Source organism: Octopus sinensis, linkage group LG5, assembly GCF_006345805.1.
Source record: "Octopus sinensis linkage group LG5, ASM634580v1, whole genome shotgun sequence".
Classification (NCBI taxonomy): domain Eukaryota; kingdom Metazoa; phylum Mollusca; class Cephalopoda; order Octopoda; family Octopodidae; genus Octopus; species Octopus sinensis.
The window spans coordinates 24,991,128-25,016,290 of NC_043001.1; the positions used below are offsets into that span (position 1 = coordinate 24,991,128).

Here is a 25,163-nt window from a genome sequence, read left to right on the forward strand (position 1 = left end):
TGATTCTAGCTGTACAGAATCTATCAGCTTATTGAATCTCTTTGCAACTTCGATAGTGGAAAAAGTGTATAACTCTCAATGCCAATAAATTTTATTTTATCTTATCATATACTCTCTCTCTCTCTCTATATATATATATATATATATAGGCGCAGGAGTGGCTGTGTGGTAAGTAGCTTGCTTACCAACCACATGGTTCCGGGTTCATTCCCACTGTGTGGCACTTTGGGCAAGTGTCTTCTACTATAGCCTCGGGCCGACCAAAGCCTTGTCAGTGGATTTGGTAGACGGAAACTGAAAGAAGCCTGTCATATATATGTATATATATGTGTTTGTGTGTATGTTTGTATGTCAGTGTTTGTCCCTGCAACTTAGCAGTTCGGCAAAAGAGACCGATAGAATAAGTAGTAGGCTTACAAAGAATAAGTCCTGGGGTCGATTTGCTCAACTAAAGGTGGTGCTCCAGCATGGCCGCAGTCAAATGACTGAAACAAGTAAAAGAGAAATATACTGTCCACTTTTTGTTCTCTATACTGGTCACCTACTGCTTGAAGCTTACAGACTTCCTGCATTCGGACCCTTGGATCATATTTATATATCACTGATAAAGAAATTGCTGTTAGTATTTATTTATACATACACCATGCATATAAATAGAGTCAATTGTTTCGTCTTTCTGTGATTAGAGATATCCAATAGCTAGTGATCAGCTCTATTGATTACTTTAGGGTAGGGAAGAGGAAATTCAATTGTATTAATCCTAGTGTTCAACTGGTATTTGTTTTATTGACCCTCAGGAAAATAAATGGAACAATTAATTTCAGTAGAAAATTTAGAGGGGAAAAAAGATTCTAAGTAGATACAGCAAGTCATTTTGCATGATACTATATCTACTCTGCTTACTCCGTGTCTACTAAATATATTAATAAAACATAAGTACTTTATGATTGTCTACAGGAAAAAGTGAGTCGTCTTTCAAGAAAGCTTTAAAAAAAAAATACTTTGTATCATTTCAGTACTTCAACAGAGTTAATCTGTTCCTTAGCTTAACATCATCGCCTAACTTTTGGAGACATTTAATGGACTTCATTCTGTTACAACCCACTATCTTCCATACTACTTACACAGGCTTTCCTACACCAACCAATCCATATTACTCCTTCACCTCCTACTTTTCTCATTTGCCTTTCTGCATTCATGGTATTAACCTTTATGTTAATACGATGAATGAGAGACAGCGAGCTGGCAGAATCGTTAGCATGCTGGGCGAAATGCTTAGCGGTATTTCATATACCGCTATGTTCTGAGTTCAAATTCCACCAAGATCGATTTTGCCTGTCATCTTTTCGGGGTCGATAAATTAAGTACCAGTTACGCACTGGGGTCAATGTAATAGACTTTGTCTGTCCTTGTTTGTTCTCTCTGTGTTTAGCCCCTTGTGGGTAGTAAAGAAATAGGTATTAACCTTTATGTTCTTTCTCTCTCCAAAAAAGGACAAACATCCAAAATATTTTTTTTTCTCACTCCTTGTGGCAAAACAATTCACTGTAATTTTTTTTTTTATGGGCTTTAAGACAATCCTTCTGGTTTGTACAGTTCAATGCTTCTTGCCAAACTATTTCAGTTTTACAGCTGAACACTTTTGTTTTTATTTCTCAAAGAAATATTTCTTCTGGATAAAAGTTACCTTTTGTAAACAAGCCTTTAAGCACCAATTTTCTTAATGGAAAATAGAATCAAGTTTTATGCCATTCAGGATTTCTTTTTTCACTTATTATCTAATAATACAGATTACGTTTCAAAATCTCCCTTCTACAACTTCATCAGATTTTCATTATTAGAGCATTGAACTGAAGTGCAAATATTATATAGATTTTCCAAAAAAAGAAAGTATACATATGCATGTTACTGTTATCATCAGCAGGAGAATATACAATATTTCATCACTTTCCAATGTGCATATGACATTTTGCTGAGCTTTTTCAGAAATGTTTTTATTTCAGACTCTATTCAGTTGATTATGTTGATATTTGAACCATTTTTAAATCCCCTGACATTTAAAAGTATAAATTGTTGCATTATTTGATTTATCAATGTACTTGTTATTAAAAAAAAACTGTTTCTGAAAACAATCACTTTTTTTATTTACATTCAAAGTCTTATTAAATGATACTCAGATATTTCAAGCAAAATTTTCTTTCATATATATATATATATGTATATGTGTGTGTGTATATATATATATATTATATATATATATATATATATATAATATATATATATATATATATATATTACACACACTCCTCTCTCTTTCACCCACACATGCACACACAAGCAAGATATTTAGAATATAAGAAAATGATTTCTAAGTGTCAAAGCATGGAGATAACCAAAATATAAGTTGATTAATGTCAAACAGAAATGATATAGTCTTTAGTGACAGCATTTTATAAAATGATTTGGGAAAGCAGTTTCTATTATAGATCATCTCCTTATTTTTTCAGTTGTTTCCTTCCAGCTTAAAAAAGAAAAATACATGCAGTTTATGTGGTTCTTGCAAAACAGATGCAGAAAGTAATGCAGCACTGCTTTTTCGATATATTTGAAAGCTTTGGTGTATTGTACTTCTGTTTGTTTTGTTTTTTTCTTTTTGTTGTTGTTTTTTTATTGGAGAACCTAACTTCTACAAATGAGGAAATCAACATATTTTATGGAGAAACAGTCATTTATAAAAGTGCTGATTCCTGCAATATTTCTTCTTCTTTTTTATTTGTTTCAGTTATTGGATCACAATAATGCTGGAGCAGTGTTTCAAAGGGTTTAGTCAAACAAAGTGACTTTAATTTATTAAAGTCTGGTACTTATTCTATCAATCTCTTTTGGAGAGACAGGCACAAAAACAAAGACACACACACACATATATATATATATCATATTACGTGCTGGTGGCACGTCAAAAGCAACTACTGCACTCTGGATGCCCTTCCTAATGCCAACCACTCCATGAGTGTGGTGGGTGCTTTTTACATGCCACCGGCACAGGTGCCAGGGGAGGCTGGAAACAGCCATGATCGGTTGGTGCTTTTTACATGCCACTGACACGATCGATATATATATATATATATATATATCCACTCAACTGACATTTGAGTGCATCTTTTCCCTGACTTATATATATATACACATACACACACAATGGGCTTCCACATATTTTCCATCTATCAAATTCATTTACAAAGCATTAGTTGGCTTGGAACTATATTAGAAGGCAATTACCCAAGATGTCACACAGTGGAACTGAACCCAAAACCATGTGGTTATAAAACGAACTTTTTCAACTACAATGTCATGCTTGTACAGCAATTAAGACAATCTGTCTATTGATCCACTGAAGTTCCTAATTAGCTGTAACTTTGGTGGACCCTCTCCTTGTTGATTAGACTTTGAAAAAGTAGCGTGTTGTAATGCCATTGAGAAATTCAAATAAGGCTAATGGACCATTATGCAATGGAATAAAAATTCCCATAATACATGAATGCATTATAGAAAACAACATTGTCACAAGTGGTGAACATTATGGAAAATATGTCATTAAACTGAGACCTTCTGACACCACTCTGCCATTCATCTGCCTTGTACGATTACAGCTTTAGCAATAATAGTCTTAAATTCAGTCATTGAGCAAAATATGTCTTTCCTCCATGATTGATCTATTTTAATTGACAGGAAATATTGTATGTTGCTCTGTCAAAAGTTACAGTGAGCGCTGCTTGTAGAGTGACAATGTCAAAACCATCATTGAAGTTGTGTGCACTGACATTTTACTCATATTAAAACTTTCTAAATTCTGTTGTGTCTGGGGAGAGTCATTTTCTTTTTGTGCCTTATTACGTAACACACTCACCAGTAAAATTTCCACTTTTTTCTTATTTCTAAAAATAATAAAAATAAAAAAAAGAAATTTTACCGGTGTGTGTGTTACATAATAAGGCACAGAAAGAAAATGACTCTCCCCAGACACAACAGAATATGCTTCAACACACGAACTCATATAAAGAATCTTGCAAACCAAATCCAAAAACGAAAACTTTCTAAAGTTATATAGCATCTAGTTAATTGAGATACATTTTTATACACATAGGTATTTTAGTACATACTAGATGGATCCATGAAAAATTCACAGAAAATATAAAAATGTATGCATCTGTAAATTGTGTAGAAATGTTTCTATATTGTGACAGCTAAAGGTGGCAAGCTGGCAGGATCGTTCGCTCGCTGGGAGAAATGCTTAGTGGTATTTAATCTGCCTTTACATTGGGCGTTCAAATTCTGCCAAGGTCATCTTTGCCTTTCATCTTTTTAGGTTCGATACATCAAGTACCAGTTACATACTGGGGACGATCTAATTGAATGCCCCCCCCTCTCCCAAAAAATTTCGGGACTTGTGCCTATAGTAGAAATGTATATTGCGACAGGGCCATGACCAGGGTGGAGTGTAACATTGGTTCCAAATGAAGCAAATGAATACATTGAGTTATAGTTTCTGATGTTCCATCTAAAGTTCATTCTTTCAATGTCAGTAGTCTCCAAAAGTTGTTTTAATTCAGCAGGATATTCTTGTAGATTAGGCAAGGAAACCTCACCATGGAAGGAAATTCAACGATGTTTCATGGTCTGCTACCACAACAGCTCCTTTATAGAATCCAGTTAGTTCAAGACATCATCAGGAGGAACCACGTCCGGTTTCGGACCCTACTCCTCTACCGTTTTGACGTGGCGGCCCCACCCCTTTCGGAGGTGTCTTCAGCTCTGGTGTTGGGTGCATGTCTTCTTTCTTCTGTTCCCTGGCCACTTCGATGTAGCATCAATGAGCGTCAGCGGGCGACTGACTGTCTTGTCAAATTTCCCTTTAAATACCTGCTGCTAGGCTCCAGCAGGCAGCCCCAGCAAGTTGTCACATGACACTGTCTCAACTTTAACTAACCAATGAAGGCATGTAGTCTTAGCCCACACATTCTCTAAACGAGACCGTCAACTAGCAGCAATTAAATGCTTCCTGCAGAAATCTACATTCATGACAGTATAAGCATACTACATTCATCTCACAAGTCATAAATTGAGAATTTTGTTGTTCTTTTTAATATTCCATCTTATTTGAACTCTGAAATAAGCTAATTCTGTTTCATCTTCCATATTTTTCTTTCTTTCTTGAATTCTGTAATTCTGCCTTTCAACTTCATCCATATGTTCCCTTCTTTCTTGAACTCAGCTGCCTTTGCTCTTGATTCATGTGTTCTCAATTCTGTTGATCTCCATCTCTCTTATTTTGAAAATACACTTCTCTTTAGTCGTGGCTCATTTGTTTTATCCTTTGCTGATATTTTTCCCACCTATGTTGTACGATACACTCCCTCTCCTCTTGGCTTATTTCTTTTCTTCTCTGTCTCATGCTCATGCGATTTTGATTCCTTATTTCCTCCCGCTGTTCCTCACACAACCGTTGTCTCCTTCTACACTGACGCACTCATGCTGTGTCCCTCATGCAACTATCCATATTTTAAAACTTGTTATTAAAACAATAAATCTCCAAAATGAATCAGTGTGCTTCAATTGAAAAACATATACGAATGTATAAGACAGTTTTTGTTTAAAAGGTGAAAATATTTCTAAAATACTTACCTAATATGCAAGGAGACAGTATATAGAATATGGTAATTAATTATATTGTAGGAAAGTAAAAAGTAATGGGAAAAAAATAGAATTTATATTTTTGATTTTGTTCGGCTCTATGAGTTTAATTTTTTTTTTTATGTTTTCGTCAATTGCTTGATACAAGAAAAATGAAATTGGAAAAATTCTGATCAAAACAGAAATTCTAACTAAATAAAAAATATAGGAAGAGAAAATTGCGTTTATTTTCACCATACAACACTTATTATTGCACACATACACACACACATACATTCATATATGTGTGTGTGTGTCTTAGTTTTTGTTTATTTATAAACATCAAGAAATGCACCAATTGAACAACTCTGTATTATTGTTTAATTTGCCAAAAATAACCACTAATTCTATCTCATACTATGCTCCTGTTAGTATTAAGGAAAGAATAGAATTAATATTTTTGATTTTGTTTAGCTCAATGAATCTAATTTTTTTAAATGCTTTCATCCATTACTTGATACCAGGAAAAAGAAATTTCTAAAAATCCTGACCAAAACAGAGAAATTGTAACTTAACAAAAAATATATAGAAAGAGAAAGAAAAGGTTGTATTTGAAAGCCAAAAGATGTTTTTTTTTTAGCTGAAGTGTAATTTTTTTAATTAAAACAAATTCAAATTTTAAATTTCAGAACATAAGACTTACCATATTATCTGGTGTATGACCGAATTCAAATGGGTTGAAGACCTAAAACAAATGTGTGTGTGTGTATGGTTGGACCTTTAATGGTCAGGAGTCAATTTCAGTTCAATCATAGAGAGGAATTCAAAATAATCAGCCACTCCAAAAAGACAGTTTCAAGCTGTCGTCTCTCATTCTCTCTCACTTCCTCTTTCCCTTGCTCAACATTTAAGTATCTTAATTTTCTCATTAAGATTGTCGTTGCTTTGGTGGCCCAGTAGGCATGGGTGTTGAGAAGTAGTGATACCACACATAGGTGGTGGTTTCAGATCCTTTCCAGAAATTACAAGAGATCTAGTTAAAAATTTTTATTTAAGGAACAAAATTTCTTTCAACAATTTCTTTCTCTTCAATGTAACACACGTGTCAGGTACGTACAAAAATCAAATTGGCATATTAATATTACTGATGTTTTATTCTATGTCATCATCATCATCAAAGCTAAGCAATAGTGGACAAATTAATTCTAAGTCAAAAGAGGAGACAAACTAATTCCTTCAAAAGAGGAGAGAAACTAACGAAAAGCGAATCCTTCCTCAAATTTCACCCAAACATTTTAACCAAAAAAAAAAAGATAAATTGGACAGTGTAACTTTTGATATATAAAAAGACAGGATAGCCATGCAAGAACAACTGTGACATAGGATTATTCTGGGGCTAAACAACAACAAGCTGTTAAGCATAGCATATGTAGTAGTAGTAGTAACAGTATGCCAATAACATTACAGCAGCTGAAGCAGGTGGCTTTGTACTCAGAAGCTAAGTGACAATTTCAACCCTGAAATTGATTGATAAAGCATGTGAACACTTTCAATTTTCCATCAGTTGTCAGTTAGCATGAAACTCGGAGTAGTGATCGAGTGAAACTGTAGCTTTTAGTAAATAATTTTATTTTTAGACATGAATTGCTTATTCACTTCTGTTTCCAGTTACACATTGTGTGTGTGCACGCACGTGCGTGTGCATGTGTGTATGTGTGTCTGTGCCTGTGTGTGTGTGTGAAGAGGAGAGGTAATAGATATCATTTATGTGAAAGAGTATTATCTGTGCCAGTATGCTGGTAATGAATGAACGGCCATCAGAGAAGGAATTTCATTGGTGAATAGCTACATGATCTAGATTATATTTCATAGTAGTGGCAGAAGTGATAACTATGTTAAATGGGTGTTTGAATTTAGAACACTGATTGGATGTGATGTCAGTATGAGAGTATATTTTAGTTGATAGTGACTCAACATCAAAACACATTGGAGCAACTGCTTGTGATTTGTGATTTCAAATCTTCTACAGGTATTTGGTTTCATTGCAAGATAGGAACTAATATTGCATACCTCACTTCATATATCGCTGGAAATAAGTATCAAATCTTCAGAAAATGTTGGCTACATTCCATTTGTATCTATTTATGAGCCCTATTATTCATGTATGCGTGTCAACATGGTCAGAACAATGGCAGTTCAAAATCATTTTTACATAAATTCTTTTTTCAGGCTGACATAAATGAAGTACATCTGTAAATTATCCCTGAGGGTTTCAATAAATTTCCAGACACAGCTGTTGTGTGTATGACTTAGAATATTGGATCTTTAAGCTATGGTTAACAAGGACTTCATATAAGACTGGATATAAAAGAGTACCACCCTTTACACTGAATTACCTAAATGATATCTTTATATATAAAAGTCAAGTTGTGTGTCTGTCTCCTACGATTTAGATTCCTAACTACTCCCACATTTTGCAGTGCAGTTTAACTAAAACCGGGTATCTTATAGTCGTGATTCATATCGAGCCCTTCTGGGTATTAGCACGCGTCTACGATGAGTCTACGATTTAAAAAAAATTTACCATCATTTTTTTCCATTTTTAATGCATTTTTGGCATATATAAGGGAAGTAACTCTCTAAAAATTTATTATTAAATCTCAGAACGTAAAAAGCTACAGTAACACCCCCCCTCTTTGTGGTTAGCCATATTGAGATGGCTATTATACTTTACATCTCTAAAAATGCTTATATAGTTATTTCCCTTACAAACCCGAGCAACGCCGGGCAATACTGCTAGTTTTCTTTAAAAATAAAATGCATAGATGACACTATCTGATAAACACATGATAGAAACTCAGCCTTTTAGCATCCACTTTTACCATGCTTGCATAGAAACAGAATCTACAGAAGCAGGTTTTCTACTGCCAGGTTCCATTTCCAAGCAAGGTAAATATATGCTCATAGCCAGACGTGTTTTTCATGAAAGACTGGAAACAAACAATATCCTTATATGATGGTGTCAATCATTTAAAATTATCACAAAGAATGGACTTCATTCAGTTTCCATCTACTAAGTCCACTCAAGTAAAATGATGTAAAGTATGCCAGATCTATCAAAGGCTGTAGCAGCCCTGCTTGGAACTCCAGTCTATAAATCACTGTTTTATAAATTCTATAAAAGAATACTTTATACATACTATATCCATATGCCCCAGCATGGCCACAGCTCATGAGCTGGAACTAGATAAAATTTAAAAAATAAAAAATTACTGACTCAATAAATTAAAGTAATGAAAGTGAAAAATAATTTAGATACTTGTGTAGCATGGTTCATGACTAAAATCTTCTTCAACCATTTCCTTCTTTCGCAATTGCACACTGAGCCATACACAACTGCCAAATTCATCACTAATGCTCCAGAACACTACAACAACATCTTAGAATTACTGTCTCTATCTGATCTCAAACATAAGCCAAAAACTCCACATACACACACTAAAATAAGTGTATAGAAATTATGCCTGAAAACCTATAGATGCTGTCCCTCCTCCAAACAAAAAAAACATGGTTTCTGTTCCATTGATGTAAATGTTGCACATCCAATGGATTGTTCTCAAGTCATTTCTTGGCAGCTGCTTCTCTCACAACAAATTATTTGGTTCAGAGGAAAACGTGAATATTGAAAGTGTTCTTTGATTCATTCATTCATTCCATCTTTTTTCTTTATTTTTTTTCTTGAGTTAATTTTCATCACATTCACAGAAGATTTCTGTTAGTGAACAATCACTGAAGGAAAATAAGATTGCTGTCTATCAAATTAAAATTATTTGTATGAATTATTCTGATTCAATAAAATATCTGACTCCTAGGTGAAAATTATGTAATCTAAATTACTGTGATGTTGATTCGAACAGCACAACATTTTCTTGCATAAGGATTATTTCACACCTTTCTAATTCTTATTCATTGATTTCTTTAGGTTACTTAAAGAATTTATTCTAGTCACATCAGATATTTGGTAACACAAAATTTATCCTGGTTAACAATGCAACTCTCAGCATAGGTTAATAGTTTATGTTATAATAAAACAGGCTTAGAAGTACGACACAAAGGAGAACTAAGATGGATGTAAGTTAAAAGATATTTCTGTTAGGTGAAACTTCCAAACATCACTAGGTGGTGTTTCTTATAATAGGAGACAGAAGAAAAAGAACTGTTTTATAGAGGACAGCTGGGTATTTTTAATAAACATAGGTGCAGGAGTGGCTGTGTAGTAAGTAGCTTGTTTACCAACCACATGGCTCCGGGTTCAGTCCCACTGTGTGGCACCTTGGGCAAGTGTCTTCTACTATAGCCTCGGGCCGACCAAAGCCTTGTGAGTGGATTTGGTAGACAGAAACTGAAAGAAGCCCGTCATATATATGTATATATGTATATATATATATATATATATATGTATATACCGATGCTGGTGTGTTTATGTCCCCATCACTTAGCGGTTCGGCAAATAGAATAAGTACTGGGCTTACAATGAATAAGTCCCGGGGTCGAGTTGCTCGATTAAAGGTGGTGCTCCAGCATGGCCACAGTCAAATGACTGAAACAAGTAAAAGAGTGTATTGCACACTGCTAACAACTATTGTAGATGGAGCAAAAATCCAGCTCGGCAGGATTCTAAGTGCAGGATAGGATTATAGGTGCAGATGTGGTAAGAATTTTACTCTTTAACCACATGGTTCTGGGTTCAGTCTCACTGTGTGGCACCTTGGACAAGTGTCTTCTACTCACAGCCTTGTGAGTGGATATGATAGACATGAACTGAAAGCCCATCTTGTGAGTGTGTTTGTGTCTCTGTTTGTTCCCCACCAATGATTGACAACCATTGTTGGTGTGTTTATGTCCTCACAACTTAGTTGTTCAGCAAAAGAGACTGATAGAATAAGTACCAGACTTTAAAAGAAACAAGTACTGGGGTTGATTCATTCAACTAAAAATTCTTCAAAGTGATGCCCCAGCATGGCCGTAGTCTATTGACTGGAGCAAATAAGAAAATATATCTGGGAGAAGTGTTAGGAAGGAGCAGCAAGGAATGATATCAAAAAGCTACTGAGATAGCAAAATATTAGATATATAGGCACAGGTGTGGCTGTGTGGTAAAAAGCTTGCTTCCCCACCACAGGGTTCTGGGTTCAGTCCCACTATGTGACACCTTGAGCAAGTGTCTTCTTCTATTAGCCTTGGGCTATCCAAGTGGATTTGGAAACTGGAAGAAGCCTGTCATATATATATATATATGTGTGTGTGTGTGTATATGTGTGTATGTATGTATTTGTTTGTGCACATCTATGTTTGCTCCCTCCTTACCCCTGCCATCGCTTGGCAACTGATAATGGTGTGTTCATGTCACCATAACTTAGTAGTTCAGCAAAAAAGACCAATAGAATAAGTACTAGGCTTACAAAGAATAAGTCCTGGGGTCAATTTCTTCATCTAAGGTGGTGCTCCAGCATGGCCACAGTCAAATGACTGAAATAAGTAAAAAGGAAAAAAAAGGGGAATCTAATGATGAGAAAAACTAAGAGCAGAGGATTTGCTAACACTCTGCAGCATGAGGATGAATGTCATTAAGTATTCTTGGAACAGAAGAATATTTACCAAAACAAGCGTTCTTCTTTTCAGTGGTAGTGAAAAGAAAGAGGTATGGAAAGGTTACTATGAGTTGTATGAATAAGATTGTGAAAAACTACTCCAAGAGGTTTCGTTTTTGTAATTGGTTTGCAAGATCCTTGATGTGATCTCATGTGTTGAAACATATTTTCTTCTATCTTGTGTGTTTGTTTCTGGTATAATGACCCTCCTGAGATACAACAAAATACTCCAAGTGGAATTGACCAAATATTACTAGTTCGTTGGGATAAAAACAAGATATACAACAATGAATGCATCAGGGTTAGTTGCTAAGATGTTGAAGGGGTCAGGCTGCATACATCATATGCTATTAACTCAAATAATTGAGTAATGCAGGAAGATATTATTCCCAATAACAATATAGGTGTGGGAGTGGCTGTGTGGTAAGTAGCTTGCTTACCAACCACATGGTTCCAGGTTCAGTCCCACTGCATGGCACATAGGGCAAGTGTCTTCTACTATAGCCTCGGGCCGACCAAAGCCTTGTGAGTGGATTTGGTAGACAAAAACTGTAAGAAGCCCATTGTGTATATATGTATATGTGTGTGTGTGTGTGAATGTATATGTTTCTGTGTCTGTGTTTGTCCCCCCAACATTGCTTGGCAATTGATGCTGGTGTGTTTATGTCCCCATCACTTAGTGGTTCAGCAAGAGAGACTAATAGAATAAGTACTAGGTTTACAAAGAATAAGTCTTGGGGGTTGATGTGCTCGACTAAAGGCGGTGCTCCAGCATGGCCACAGTCAAATGACTGAAACAAATAAAAAAGAAAAGAAAAGAAAAAAGTACATCATCATTAACCCTTTTAAGGTCAGGTGTGGCTTATTGACACACTGCTAAATTCTGAAGAAGACAGATATGGTATATAAGCCAAGTTTGCATTATAAGCTATTTGAATTATTATCATCTTGTGGGGTTTTCTTTTTCCTTTTTTTTTTTGGCATCCTACATGAAAAGACTTTCTATTTATACCTGCCCTTAAAAGATTAATTGCTTCAGAGCAAAGGTAGCATACTGGAAAGGAACAATTAAAGAACCCTCAAACTGATGCACTAAGTCTTGAAAATAGCTGAAAGACTTTTAAACAAAGTTAATCCAGTTTAGCTTTGATAAGATGCAATTTTGGTGTGTACAAGATCGCAGAATCTCAGATGCTATATCTCTAATGACAGAAAAACGACTGTTTACATTTAGTGTTCAGGAAATATGCTGTAGTCTGGTTTGTGAAGGAAACCATGTATGAAATTTTGTGTATTCACAGGTATTCAACAAGGCTGTTGATGAACTTGTTCTCATAGCAGAATCTGTCAAAGAATTTACTAACAAAGTTCCAAGCCTGTTTTACAGTCCAATAATCTGAAGGTAAAGAGAGCAAAAGACAAATTGATGAGTTTATAAAAGGTAAAATGGTATCTCTGGTACCCTAACTGAGAAGGAAAACTTCAAATGTACCAGCTTTACAGGAATAATTATTGCTATGGATTCTCATAAATCAAAATTCCTAGATTGTTCAGATAACTCTCTAGAAAGAGTAAATAGTTTTGACTTTAGCCTTAAAGTCAAAAACCTGATAAAACAACAGGCTTCTTTTCTTTTTGTCTTTCTTTTTTGTTCACTCTAAAATCCAAATACACAATAAAAGGCATGACATTATCTAAATGATTTTTAATAAGAAAAAACATAGGCGTAGGAGTGGCTGTGTGGTAAGTAGCTTGCTTACGAACCACATGGTTCTAGTTTCATTCCCACTGCATGGCACCTTGGGCAAGTGTCTTCTACTATAGCCTTGGGCCGACCAAAGCCTTGTGAGTGAATTTGGTAGACGGAAACTGAAAGAAGCCTGTTGTATATATATGTATATGTGTATATATATATATATATATATATATATATATATGTGTGTGTGTGTGTGTGTATACGTTTGTGTGTCTGTGTTTGCCCCCCAACATTGCTTGACAACAGATGCTGGTGTGTTTACATCCCCGTAACATAGTGGTTCGGCAAAAGAGACCAATAGAATGAGTACTAGGCTTACAAAGAATAAGTCCTGGGGTTGATTTGCTCGACTAAAGGTGGTGCTCCAGCGTGGCCACAGTCAAATGACTGAAACAAGTAAAAGAGTAAAGAATATAAAAGAAACGACTGAGTTTAATGCATAAATTTGAAATATTGGTTGTCAGATTGTCAACTGAATAATATTATCCTCAAAATTTAACATCTGTTTTTCATGCTGGCATGGGTTGCATGGTTTGATAGGACCCATCATGTTCCATTTGAATAAAGTATCAAACAAGAGTGAGAGACTCGGAATAAAATAGTTATATTATTAATTGCATGACCATGAGAGCTTTGTTGCATTATGACTATCAAATACGTCATACTTATCTTTTATCTTATACTTGTTTCAGTCATTATATTGCAGCCATGCTGGGGCACCACCTTGAAAGTTTTTATTCAAATGAATCAACCCCAGCATGTATTTATTTTTTAAGCTTAGTACTTATTCTATCAGTCTCTTTTGCCAAACCACTAAGTCACAGCAATATAAGCACACCAACACCAGTTGTCAAGTAGTGGTGGAGAACAAACACACACACACACACATATATATATATATATATATATATATACAATGGGTTTCTTTCAGTTTCCATCAACTAAATTCACTCACAAAGCTTTGGTCAACCTGTGGATATAGTAGAAGACACTTGCCAAAGGTGCCACACAGTGGGACTGAACCTAGAACCATGTGGTTCGGAAGGAAGCATTTCACCACACAGCTTCACCTTACACATTTTCCGTAAATAATTTATGGTGTTATTTTGTCAAAAGAGAATTTGAAAGCCTAAAATTTACACTCACGAAACAGGTTAGCAAAGAAAATGCCAATTATCAGGGATTTTTTTTCTTTTTAGTAGGTTTTAGAAATGAAAATAGAATTAGTGTTGTAGTTTTCATTCAGTGAGTTTGAAGGAAAGAAGAGAAAACAATAAAGTTGGATTACCTGCCTCACTGACTTCTAAATATAATTACTATAGTCAATAATAATAATAGTTTGCATCAGCAAATATAGAAGTGGACTTTTTCAGTAAAAGTTATTATCTAAAATGTTTCTCCTCCAACAAGGTTTTTGTATTTTGTACAATTGGAAAATAAGAATTTGCTGCTGAAAGAACATCTTTCATTGACTGCTTAAGCTACTTACACAAAAACATGCCTTGATTTTGTTCTTTTAAACTATAATTATATTTATAATGAATTAGTGATCTGGAAGATTATTCAAATATTTTTTACTTGATTATTTTGTATTACTCTGAAAATACACAACAAATACTGTTTTAAATAAAACAAAAAACATTATCCTTTTTTTGTTTTGCATTTCTATTAAGCAGATTATTCAACTATATATGTATGTATATATATATATGTAATAAAAATCAATCACATTTTCTTTATTGTATCCAGATTGTTTTGGGAAAACTACATCTAAAAATGTAAATTATGGAAGTAATAATTTTTTCACAAATCACAAAACATTTATTTGCTTTTTGGAAGGGAAGACATGGCACTTATTTGCTGAAATATATAATTTATTATCAACATCAATACTGGAAATCCTGTTACTTGAAATGTGGGACATTTAAAATCTACTGAAAATATATTTCTGTATAAATTGACATTCTAAAAACGTTTTACTGTTTGTTGTCATGTATTACTTTTGAACATGTATTATGATTTTTTTTTTTATCTAATTATTTCCATTAATTTCCTTTCTTTTATGCATGTCCTTCAATCATCACTAATATATTCAGTCTTCTTCCATCTAGATTTTATTTAAATAATAATAATAATAATGAAATTATTGTATACAGTGCTCCGGTGCACCACAACTTGTCAAAAGTGCGTATAAAGCATATGCAGTAATGTACAAATGTCTGGAAAGCAAACAATGTGTGAGTCAGATACATGCTTGCGTGTGTATGGAGGGGAGAAAATCAGGTGTAGTGTTGGCGAATCTCAGGAAGCATGGAAGTTTTGAAGGATGCAGTGCTCTGACAACTAACAACTGATGCCGGCAGTTTGTTCCATGCTTCAGCAACTCTCAGTGTGAAAAAAATGTTTCCTAAAGCCATGGGAGCTGTGCTGTTTTCTGACTTTGTAAATATGTCCACGGGTGTTAGACGGGTGAAGTTTGAAAAGGTGCTCAGAGTTATTGTTTGTAAGTTATTCATTGTATATTTTCTCAACTTAAATATCTCTGTATGCCATGCACATTTCAGTTGTTCATAGCCCAAAGAGCCGAAGAAAGAAGTTGAACTCCCGGATGAAAAGCTTTTCATTGGATACACCAGACCCACCTAAGCAACTTCTAGCTATTGATGAAACCACCAAGAAGAAAAGTAGTTCATTTTCAAACACTTATCTTGGAGGTAGTAATTCATTATTTTCATCCATAAAATGTTGTCTGTTTATGTTCCTCGCCTATTCACTCGATTGCACACTGTTTCTCTCATGCTCACACAGTCTGTATGAGTATGCATTAATGTACAGGTCTTATTGCAGATAATTTCAGCAATTCATATTATTGTAGTATTAGTAGTATTGGTGGGAAGTCATTATTTCAACAGCTGTACCACATAAAAGGGGATAACCAATAACAAATTAACATATTTCTTCAGTGAGATAATTTACAAATTCATTTCACATGAAACCAGTTTTACATATATATTTATCAGTAAATTAACATTTATGATATATACCTAAGTATTTCAGCATGCTATGGAGTAGGCAGTAAATATTAATAACATGAATTATCAACAAAAGGCCTTATCATTATGAGACAATGTATAAAAATATTTTCACAGCAAAAACTATTTACTTACACATATATTTTTTTTGTAATTACTACTATTTTATACACCTACATGAACAAAACATGCATCTAAAAATTATTTCAATCATTTGAGACAATGTAACACTCTATAATAGCACTGAACAAAAATGGCAAATCTTCCTTTTGTTTTGATCCTATATTTAATGAATTCTGGAACTTTACTTAAAACCTTAAAGCTTTTCATAGTTTAATATTGTCGTTAGTTGGAAGGTATGGAGGAAATCTATCTGTCTAGCAACAAAATATTAACCATTCTATATAGTGGAATCCATACATCAAATTAAATTTTGACAATGGACTGAAAATCATTTATTTTTGTATCTGATCATTAATATTCTAGTTTTAGTCCAAAGTAGGCACCACCTTCCTTGCTGAGATGGGAAGCATGTTATACATATCTTTATACATGTATGGTTATACATCATCATCATCATCATCGTTTAGCGTCCGCTTTCCATGCTAGCATGGGTTGGACGGTTCAACTGGGGTTTGGGAAGCCAGAAGGCTGCACCAGGCCCAGTCTGATTTGGCAATGTTTCTACGGCTGGATGCCCTTCTTAACGCCAACCACTCCAAGAGTGTAGTGGGTGCTTTTTATGTGCCAGACGAGGCTGGCAAACGGCCACGATCAGATGGTGCTTTTTACGTGCCACCAGCACAGAGGCCAGGTAAGGCTGGCAACGACCATGATCGGATGGTGCTATTTACGTGCCACCGGCACAGAGGCCAGTTGGGGCGGCGCTGGCACCGGCCACGTTCAGATGGTTCTCTTACATGCCACCGGCACTGGTATCACAGCTACAATTTCCATTGATGTTAATCGATTTTGATTTTCATTTGCCTCAACAGGTCTTCACAAGTAGAGTTTTGTGTCCCAAGAAGGAAAGGTATGCATAAGTGGACTGGCCACATCCCAGGTAGAGGCCACGGGTTATGGTCTCACTTGTCCTGCCGGGTCTTCTCACAGCATACTTCCAAAGGTCTCAGTCTCTAGTCATTTCCTCGGTGAGACCTAAAGTTCGAAGGTCGTGCTTCACCACCTCGTCCCAGGTTTTCCTGGGTCTACCTCTTCCACAGGTTCCCTCAACCACTAGGGTGTGGCACTTTTTCACACAACTATGTATGTTTATGCATACACTGATTAGGAAATTATTTTTCTACATACAAGCAATTGTGAATTTGTGTAAAAATCTAACTTGCAGAAGATTGGTGTGTATCCTTACCTTTCCTTGGCATTTTATTAAACCTACTATATCTTCTATGTTCTATTGAGATAGATAACATCACACATATAAATTTACAATACTGTGACATATTAATACTGACATTCCAACTGCTTGAGAGAGAAAATGCAACTGAATTCATTCTTTGTTATACAGCGGCAATATATTTTATGATAGCCCAAACTCTACTAAACTATAGTAACTCCTGCAATACTTGTAACTAGCACACTTCTTTACAAATTTTCTCAAAATCTATACTGTTATCTTTATATAATCATCATTTAGATAGCTGGAACTCTCGAGGAAATATAAATTTGATAAACAGTTATTTTTATTATAATGCAGCATTTCCATTATTTCTTGATCTTTCCTAATAAAACATTACAAGCTTTTTATGAGAAGTAGTTCTAGGTTCAGATAATCAAAACTATTATTCAAAATAGAAACAAAAATAGTTTACCCAACATAAAAGCTAACAAGGATAAAATAAATGTATTATATCATTATATAATTATTCAAAACTTGACATTGAAAACTTTCTAAGATAACTCGAAGAATAGGGTTGATGTCAAAGTGACTTGTTACTAAAGGAGAGATTTATTATTATCAATTATTGATTGAATTATTGATTATTATCAATTATTGATCGAAAACCTACCCCACTTTTTTTTCTCCCCAAAAAGAAAAGCTCTAATTTGTAATTTGTCCTGTTTGAGTTCAGCCCTGTGTGGCTAATAAAGAAACATATTATCAATTATTATCATTGTTTTCAAGTTTAACTGAGATTATAAGGTTACAATCATGTATTTTAAATCCATGAGTGAAATCTGAAGCCTAATAACCATCAAAACTGGAATCAGAAATTTTCACTTCTGACTCTAGATTGATGATTACCTTAAAATTTAAATTTTGTTTTCTTTCTGCCTTATTATTCTACAATTTGTATTGCTCCAAGCAAAACCTGCCAAAACAGACAAATGCCTTCAGCACTGTATTGCTTTTCAAAAAGCCACAACTTTACTCAATACATAAAAAAAAGCAGTAGAAATGTCATGGTACAGCAACTTTATCACCAATTAATTATTATTTATCTAATCTATAGGAAACCTTCACAATTAGAATTAAGCAGTAATATTTTTATCAACCCCCTCTACTTTTTCCAAACCTCACATTTTTTGAGAGACTTCATAAGAACAATGCAAAATTCCTTTTGCGAATAAGTGTTCTTTTGAGAGTTTAAACCAGCACCTTACCTTCTGACTTCAAGTCCAGCCAAGGTCAATTTTACCTTTAATTCATTAGGATTGTGGACTGGTAGACGAGTTAGCATCAGCTTTGTGGTATTTGTTCTGGCTTTTTACGTTCCGGGTTCAAATACTGTCATCACCAACATGGGTAGTTGACTTAATCCTCTGCTATATATACACATTAACCCAGCATTTTTAGGAGCCTTAAGAAGAGTCCACTCTATTGTGAGCATTCAGTCCAGGTTTAAAATTACAGGATACCATCCCCTCTTTCTCCCACTAGTTTTGAAAGTTTTGGGCATTTCTCTTCATTTAAGGATAACAAAAAAAAAAAAGAAAACTTAATTTCTGTATTATATGATATTAAAGAATCCTAAAATGTAAAATGTGTCCTCATTTGCACACCAAAGCCACTTAAAATGCTGGTCATGGAAGTGTATAATAATCAGCTTGTGTAAAGCAGCAAGCTGGCAGAAATGTTAGCATACCGGGCAAAATGCTTAGTGGTATTTCATGTCTTTACATTCTGAGTTCAAATTCCATCGAGATCGACTTTATCTTTCATCTTTTTGGAGTCGATAAATTAAGTACCAGTTGATCAAATCAACTGGTCCCCTCCCCCAAAATTTCAGGCTTTGTGCCTAGAGTAGAAAAGAATAAGTATACAGAAGCCTATATTCTACAAACAACATTCATATATTGAACTTAATTTTTGTTAATTTGCACTAATAACAGAGAAAGGATGTACAAGTTGCCATTTGTTTTTTCATTCATATAGAAATAATTATTTTATAAAAACTTTATTTGTTTTAATTATTTGTTCTCTTCTTTCAAACACTATTAATATTAAGAGAACATCTTGAAAATATATCCTAATATAATAATACCATGCCCATCATTAACACAGGGTAATTATGCAATTTAATATAATATACAATAAAAGAAAGCTGTTGAGAAGACCCCACAATACCTTACTTTTATCAGGTGATATTTGAATCATAATTTCATCCAAAATATTTGAGAAAGTTAATACAAGGTAACAAAATGTCTTGGCTTGATGCATACTCTTCAGATGGTGTTAGTAATTTTGCTTTTCAACTCATGATTCAGTTTCCATTTCTTTCAATCAAATATGCAAATTTTTATCTTTACACTAATTCACGCAACCTGCTAATGCTGTCAATCACTTTACACCTTCTTTCCTTTTTAAAACTTCTTATTCAAATCATTTCTTACAGTCATTTCTCTTTTATCACTAAATGAATCCTAATACATTTGACTCCGGCTATTTTAATATCATTAATACTACTTTTTTATCAATTTGATTTATTTTGTCTATTTCTTTTCTATGTCTGTCTGCTTCTTAATCATGTTTATTTTTTTTCTAGCACTGCTTATATCACCAAAGTCCTTAATGTTTGCTTTCTCCTCCACAATGATCTTCACTAGCAACACTGCTATCACTACCACTAACACTTCCTGCTCTTCAATTTTATTGCTATTATCACCAACAATCTTGCTTCCATTGTGCAATCAAAATGTAATTTATTTTCTTATGTTGGTTTATGTTGAACAGTTGAAAGAAATATTCTCAATTCATGATGCAGGAGATATGTTTTTCTTTTTTATTGAAACTAGAACTTACAGTTTCACATTACTGTGATCATCAAGTGAGTTCTCACCTTAAGATCACAATGGCATGAAACTTAAGTCATGAAACAGATTCCCAGTTTCAGAAGATTGAATTGGATGTGAGAATTGCAGTATTCAATCTTCAGAAGAGGAAAGATTGATAAAAAAAAAGCCAAACTTGCCATCTCCAATTCAGTTTTCATGTCTATCATTACCAATGGTCATGAATTTTAGATAATAGCTGAAAACATATGATTGTGAATACAAGTGACCAAAATGGAGTAATATTATTGAACAGGATGCACACTTCAGTGAGATTCTTCCAGTTGAGTTGCTACTTCTTCAGACTGAGAAGTCACAGCTCTGATGCTACAAATGTGTGATTAGAATGTTGCAGGAAAGTATCACATGACAGATTTTTCAAGCTGAGCCAACTAGCAGGAGACCTAGAGGTAGACCACAAACAAGATCATTGGCTAATATCCATAGCCTCAGTCGGTTATTCCTGAGAATCCTACTTTAAAGTAATGACAGTTGCTTCTGATAGGACCCTATGGAGGAGGTGGCTGAGAACTCTGCTCTCATGACCCACCCAGGAATAGTGAACTGAGAAGATAGATGGCTGGATTTTTTTAATTATATATGTAAAACCATTTCTCATTTAGCTGACAGACTGATAACTCTGAACACTTGGTACGTGTTGCAGAGCTAAGATGTCACATATATTCTTGTCTTCTTCTTGCTATCTTTCTGTCCATTCTTCTTGTTATCTTAAATAACTATGTTTCTAAGAAGGACAATCTAATCATAAATATGAGCCATTTAGTTATAAATTATGTAAAATTACTATAAATATTGCACATGTAGATGTAGGTGTATGCTTCACTGGTGTGTGTCAGCAAAGAATGTATGCATCACAGAGAAAAACTGAAAAACTGGTGCCCTGTAAACAAAGTTCTCTATGACTGTTTGCACTAAACTGAATTACACACACTCCTCTGTCACTCCATTTGCAATGCTGAGAACCAAGAGCCAGCCCTTTGAAATTTGTAATCAATTACTGTTTCTCACAAGTTGCAATATAAAAAGAAATTAAATGTAATAAACTTCCTCTATAAATCAGGCTGCTACTAAAGAATATAAAAATATTGACATAAAATTAGTTAATAGATTTTGTTCAACCTAAAAGCAAATAAATGAAATGTTATAGTTCTATGCATGCATATGTAAGTGTGACATATCTGATATTAAATTCTGTCATTGCACTGTCCAGCCATAACCAGCTCTACTAACTGCTGGTAATGATTCATTTAAGTTTATCAATACAAGAATTTATATCGATCTAAGTAATTCTTTTATATATGTTACATTATTTTAAATTGATAGATAGACAAACAGACATACAAGCAGGCAGACAGATATATATATATATATACTTTGGGTATGGTATATATATATACTTTGGGTTCAGCAAAAATTTAGATTCAGATGAATCAACTTAAGTTGAGGCACTAGAATTTAGTACGGTATTATCCATACAATTTCAAAGTAAGGTGATTAAAATCAAAATAAGCAACAAGGATATCTAGAGGTAATGCAGTACGATCGTATCATTCAAAAATTAGTAGTACCTATATTTCAAAGAGCCAGTCTTGTCACACTCTGTGTCATGCTGAATCTCCCCGAGAACAACATTAAGGATACTCGTGTCTGTGGAGTGCTCAGCCACTTGCTTGCATGTTAATTTCACAAGCAAGCTGTTCCATTGTCTGTATCAGCCGGGAACCTCATTGTTGTAATTAACAGAGTGCTCCTCCTTTAATATACTGATAGACAGACAGACAGACAGATAGATAAATCATCCGTGAACATAAATCCGAAAAGGGAAGCACATTCTAAGTTATAGAGCATTATATATTAAAGTTAGATAAGATGCCATAAAACTAATCCCTTTATGGATGTGAAACCTTAGGTAATCCCATAAACTGGCCTTATTTAACTTTAATATATATATATAATATAATAATGAAATTATTGTATACAGTGCTCAGGTGCACCACAACTTGTCAAAAGGTGCGCCACAACCATATATATATATATATATATATATATATATATATATATATATATATATATATAGAATATTAAAATCAACTAATAAGTTAAAGGAACTTTTTTTTCTAATTTACATATATATGGAACAATAACTTGACAAAATGGTCAAGTAGAACACTTTATGCCTTATATTTAAGAGATGAGGAATTATTTACATTATTTACATTTGATGGATATTTGTCCTCATCTTGTTTGTTGTTAACACAACATTTCAGCTGATATACCCTCCAGCCTTCATCAGGTGTCTTGGGGAAAGAGTCTGCCGTTATTCCCAGTGTAACAGATTATGTCTACTGCATAATTGTCCATTTACCTGTCTCCTGGGAACTCGTCACAAATATAAATATAAACAGGATCCCTAACCAATACAGAACCCACAACCACAAACATTTCCATTTCTCCAAACAGAATATTCTTTTTTAGCCATAATGAATCTTGCAAAAGAGCTACAAAAGAACATTCTAGCCATCACACAATACCCCTCTTTGCCGCTACCCTATTGCACAAACTCCCATTGCTGTCATTAACAAGCAAATCACCAAAACAGTCAAAATCAGTCACCACTATCGCCTCAACATTTTTGCTCAATGCACAAAGCATCAGCCCTTCCACCAATGCCCAAAAATGGAAGATCCAATTTATTGAGGACTGCGTTAATGACTATCCACACCATATCCCTTTTTACGTCCTCACAGAGACCCATCTCAATAACCTCCACTTGGAAGCTGATGCAAGAGTGAAGAATTTTACAGCCATCTGTGCAGATCATGTCAGCAGAAGAAAGGGTGGGACCGCCATTTTCATGCACGATTCTTTTTCAGCTGAAGCAATGGACGTTTCTACCAATGGCCACTGTGAAGTAGCTTCTGTGTATAGTAAAACCAACAATTTAATAGTAGTTGGGCTCTATTGGCCACCTCTAACTCCTTTTCTACACTTCAAGGAATGCCTCAACAGTATTAAGCATTTCATCCATCAGTGTCATGCTGACAACATATTAAGGATAGGGGACTTCAACTTTCCCAGTGTTGATTGGTCCACAAACAGCTTGAAACCAGGTTTTTCCACCTCAACCCCTGATAAGGAAGCAATCGAATTGCTTTTTGATTTCATAGATGAGTTTTTCTTGACCCAACTTGTTCGCGAACCAACAAGGTGTCACAAAAACATCTTGGATCTAGTATTCAGTAACCATACTGACACTATCCTCAATATTGCAATGGAAAAAACACCACTACTCTCAGACCATGACATGGTTCTCTGCGATCTGAGATTCTACCACCCAAAGATCAAATCCAGTGACATCTCTCCAGTCCATCCATTTGACACTATGGATCTTCATAACTCAGAATGGGATGCGATCAATCATGATCTTTCACAAGTTGACTGGGCCTTCACGCATGCACACACACCCTCCAACATAAACACATTATGACAGACATTTGTAGATTCTGTTACAAATATATGCGCAAAACATACTCCATTAAGATCAGTATACAAATCTAAGTGCAGAATCCCTAGAGATAGAAGAGCAATTATCAGAAAAATAAAAAGAATTAACAAGAAAATCAACCAATTTAAATACTGCCAGCAGCAATGCACCCATTCGACTGCCATTGCATCGCTTGAATCAAAATATAGTTTTTCTAGTATTTCATTGCCCTTAATTATAAGCATTTTACATGAGTGCATACAAATGAACATGATAAGACAAATGGATGATAATATTTCTAATATAATAATTTCAAAGGAATAATAAATCTCTGAACGAGATGTAAACAGTAACTGCTCGACAACGTAAAGTATACTAGCCATCTCACCCTTAGTGGTTAGCCATATTGAGATGGCTAGTATACTTTACGTTGTCGAGCAGTTACTGTTTACATCTTGTTCAGAGATTTGTTATTGCTTGCAGACAGTTTTTCGAAATCAGTGATGGAAGTTACTAGAAAAACAATAAATAAGTATTTGCAAATGGTCTCCCTTCATCGAAAACTGGTGATTGCCATACGCCGAAGACAGGCAAATACCTAGAAACTGCAGTCCGTGCGTATCACTTAGGTTGATGAGAGAGGGATGACCTCCCTTTGCAAATACCACAAGGGCACAGAAAGTGTGCCTAAAGCCAGCTGAAGACAATAATCTCCTGGGCTAAAAGCTACAGTAACACCCACCCTTAGTAGCTAGTATACTTTACAATTTCAAAGGAAAAGAAAACAAATGACTTATAAGCTAATCATTCTGTTTTATATCAATGTTTAAGAATACATGTAAGTGATCAGTGTAATGAGCTTTTTAGTTCTATAAATTTCTTTATGAAAGAAATCGAATGAGTGATTTAATATTTTTCAAAAACAACAAAAATCAAAGTTTTAATATTCGACCATAGTACTGTCAATACATTCAAGTATTTCTAAAATAAATTCCAAGTTCAAAAGGAATTAAAGATATATTTCTACCAATATTGAGAGTATATATAGAGAATCTCCTGACAATTTTGAGACTCAATTTGGAATTAGCTATATCTTTGTAGCAAAATGCTCTCATAGGCAGAGGAGTGGCTGTGTGGTAAGTAGCTTGCTTACCAACCACATGGTTTCAGGTTCAGTCCCACTGCGTGGCGCCTTGGGCAAGTGTCTTCTACTGTAGCCTCGGGCCGACCAAAGCCTTGTGAGTGGATTTGGTAGACAG

General features: G+C 34.6%; 1 protein-coding gene across 1 annotated transcript in view; it reads left to right on the plus strand.

Moving 5' to 3' along the window:
- Positions 1 to 25,163, plus strand: part of LOC115211754 — a 749,350-nt gene that overhangs the window by 701,618 nt on the left and 22,569 nt on the right. The window contains exon 21 of the mRNA XM_036503111.1: positions 15,642 to 15,791. Within this exon, the coding sequence (XP_036359004.1) occupies positions 15,642 to 15,791 (150 nt within the window). The remainder of the gene's footprint in view (positions 1 to 15,641; positions 15,792 to 25,163) is intronic.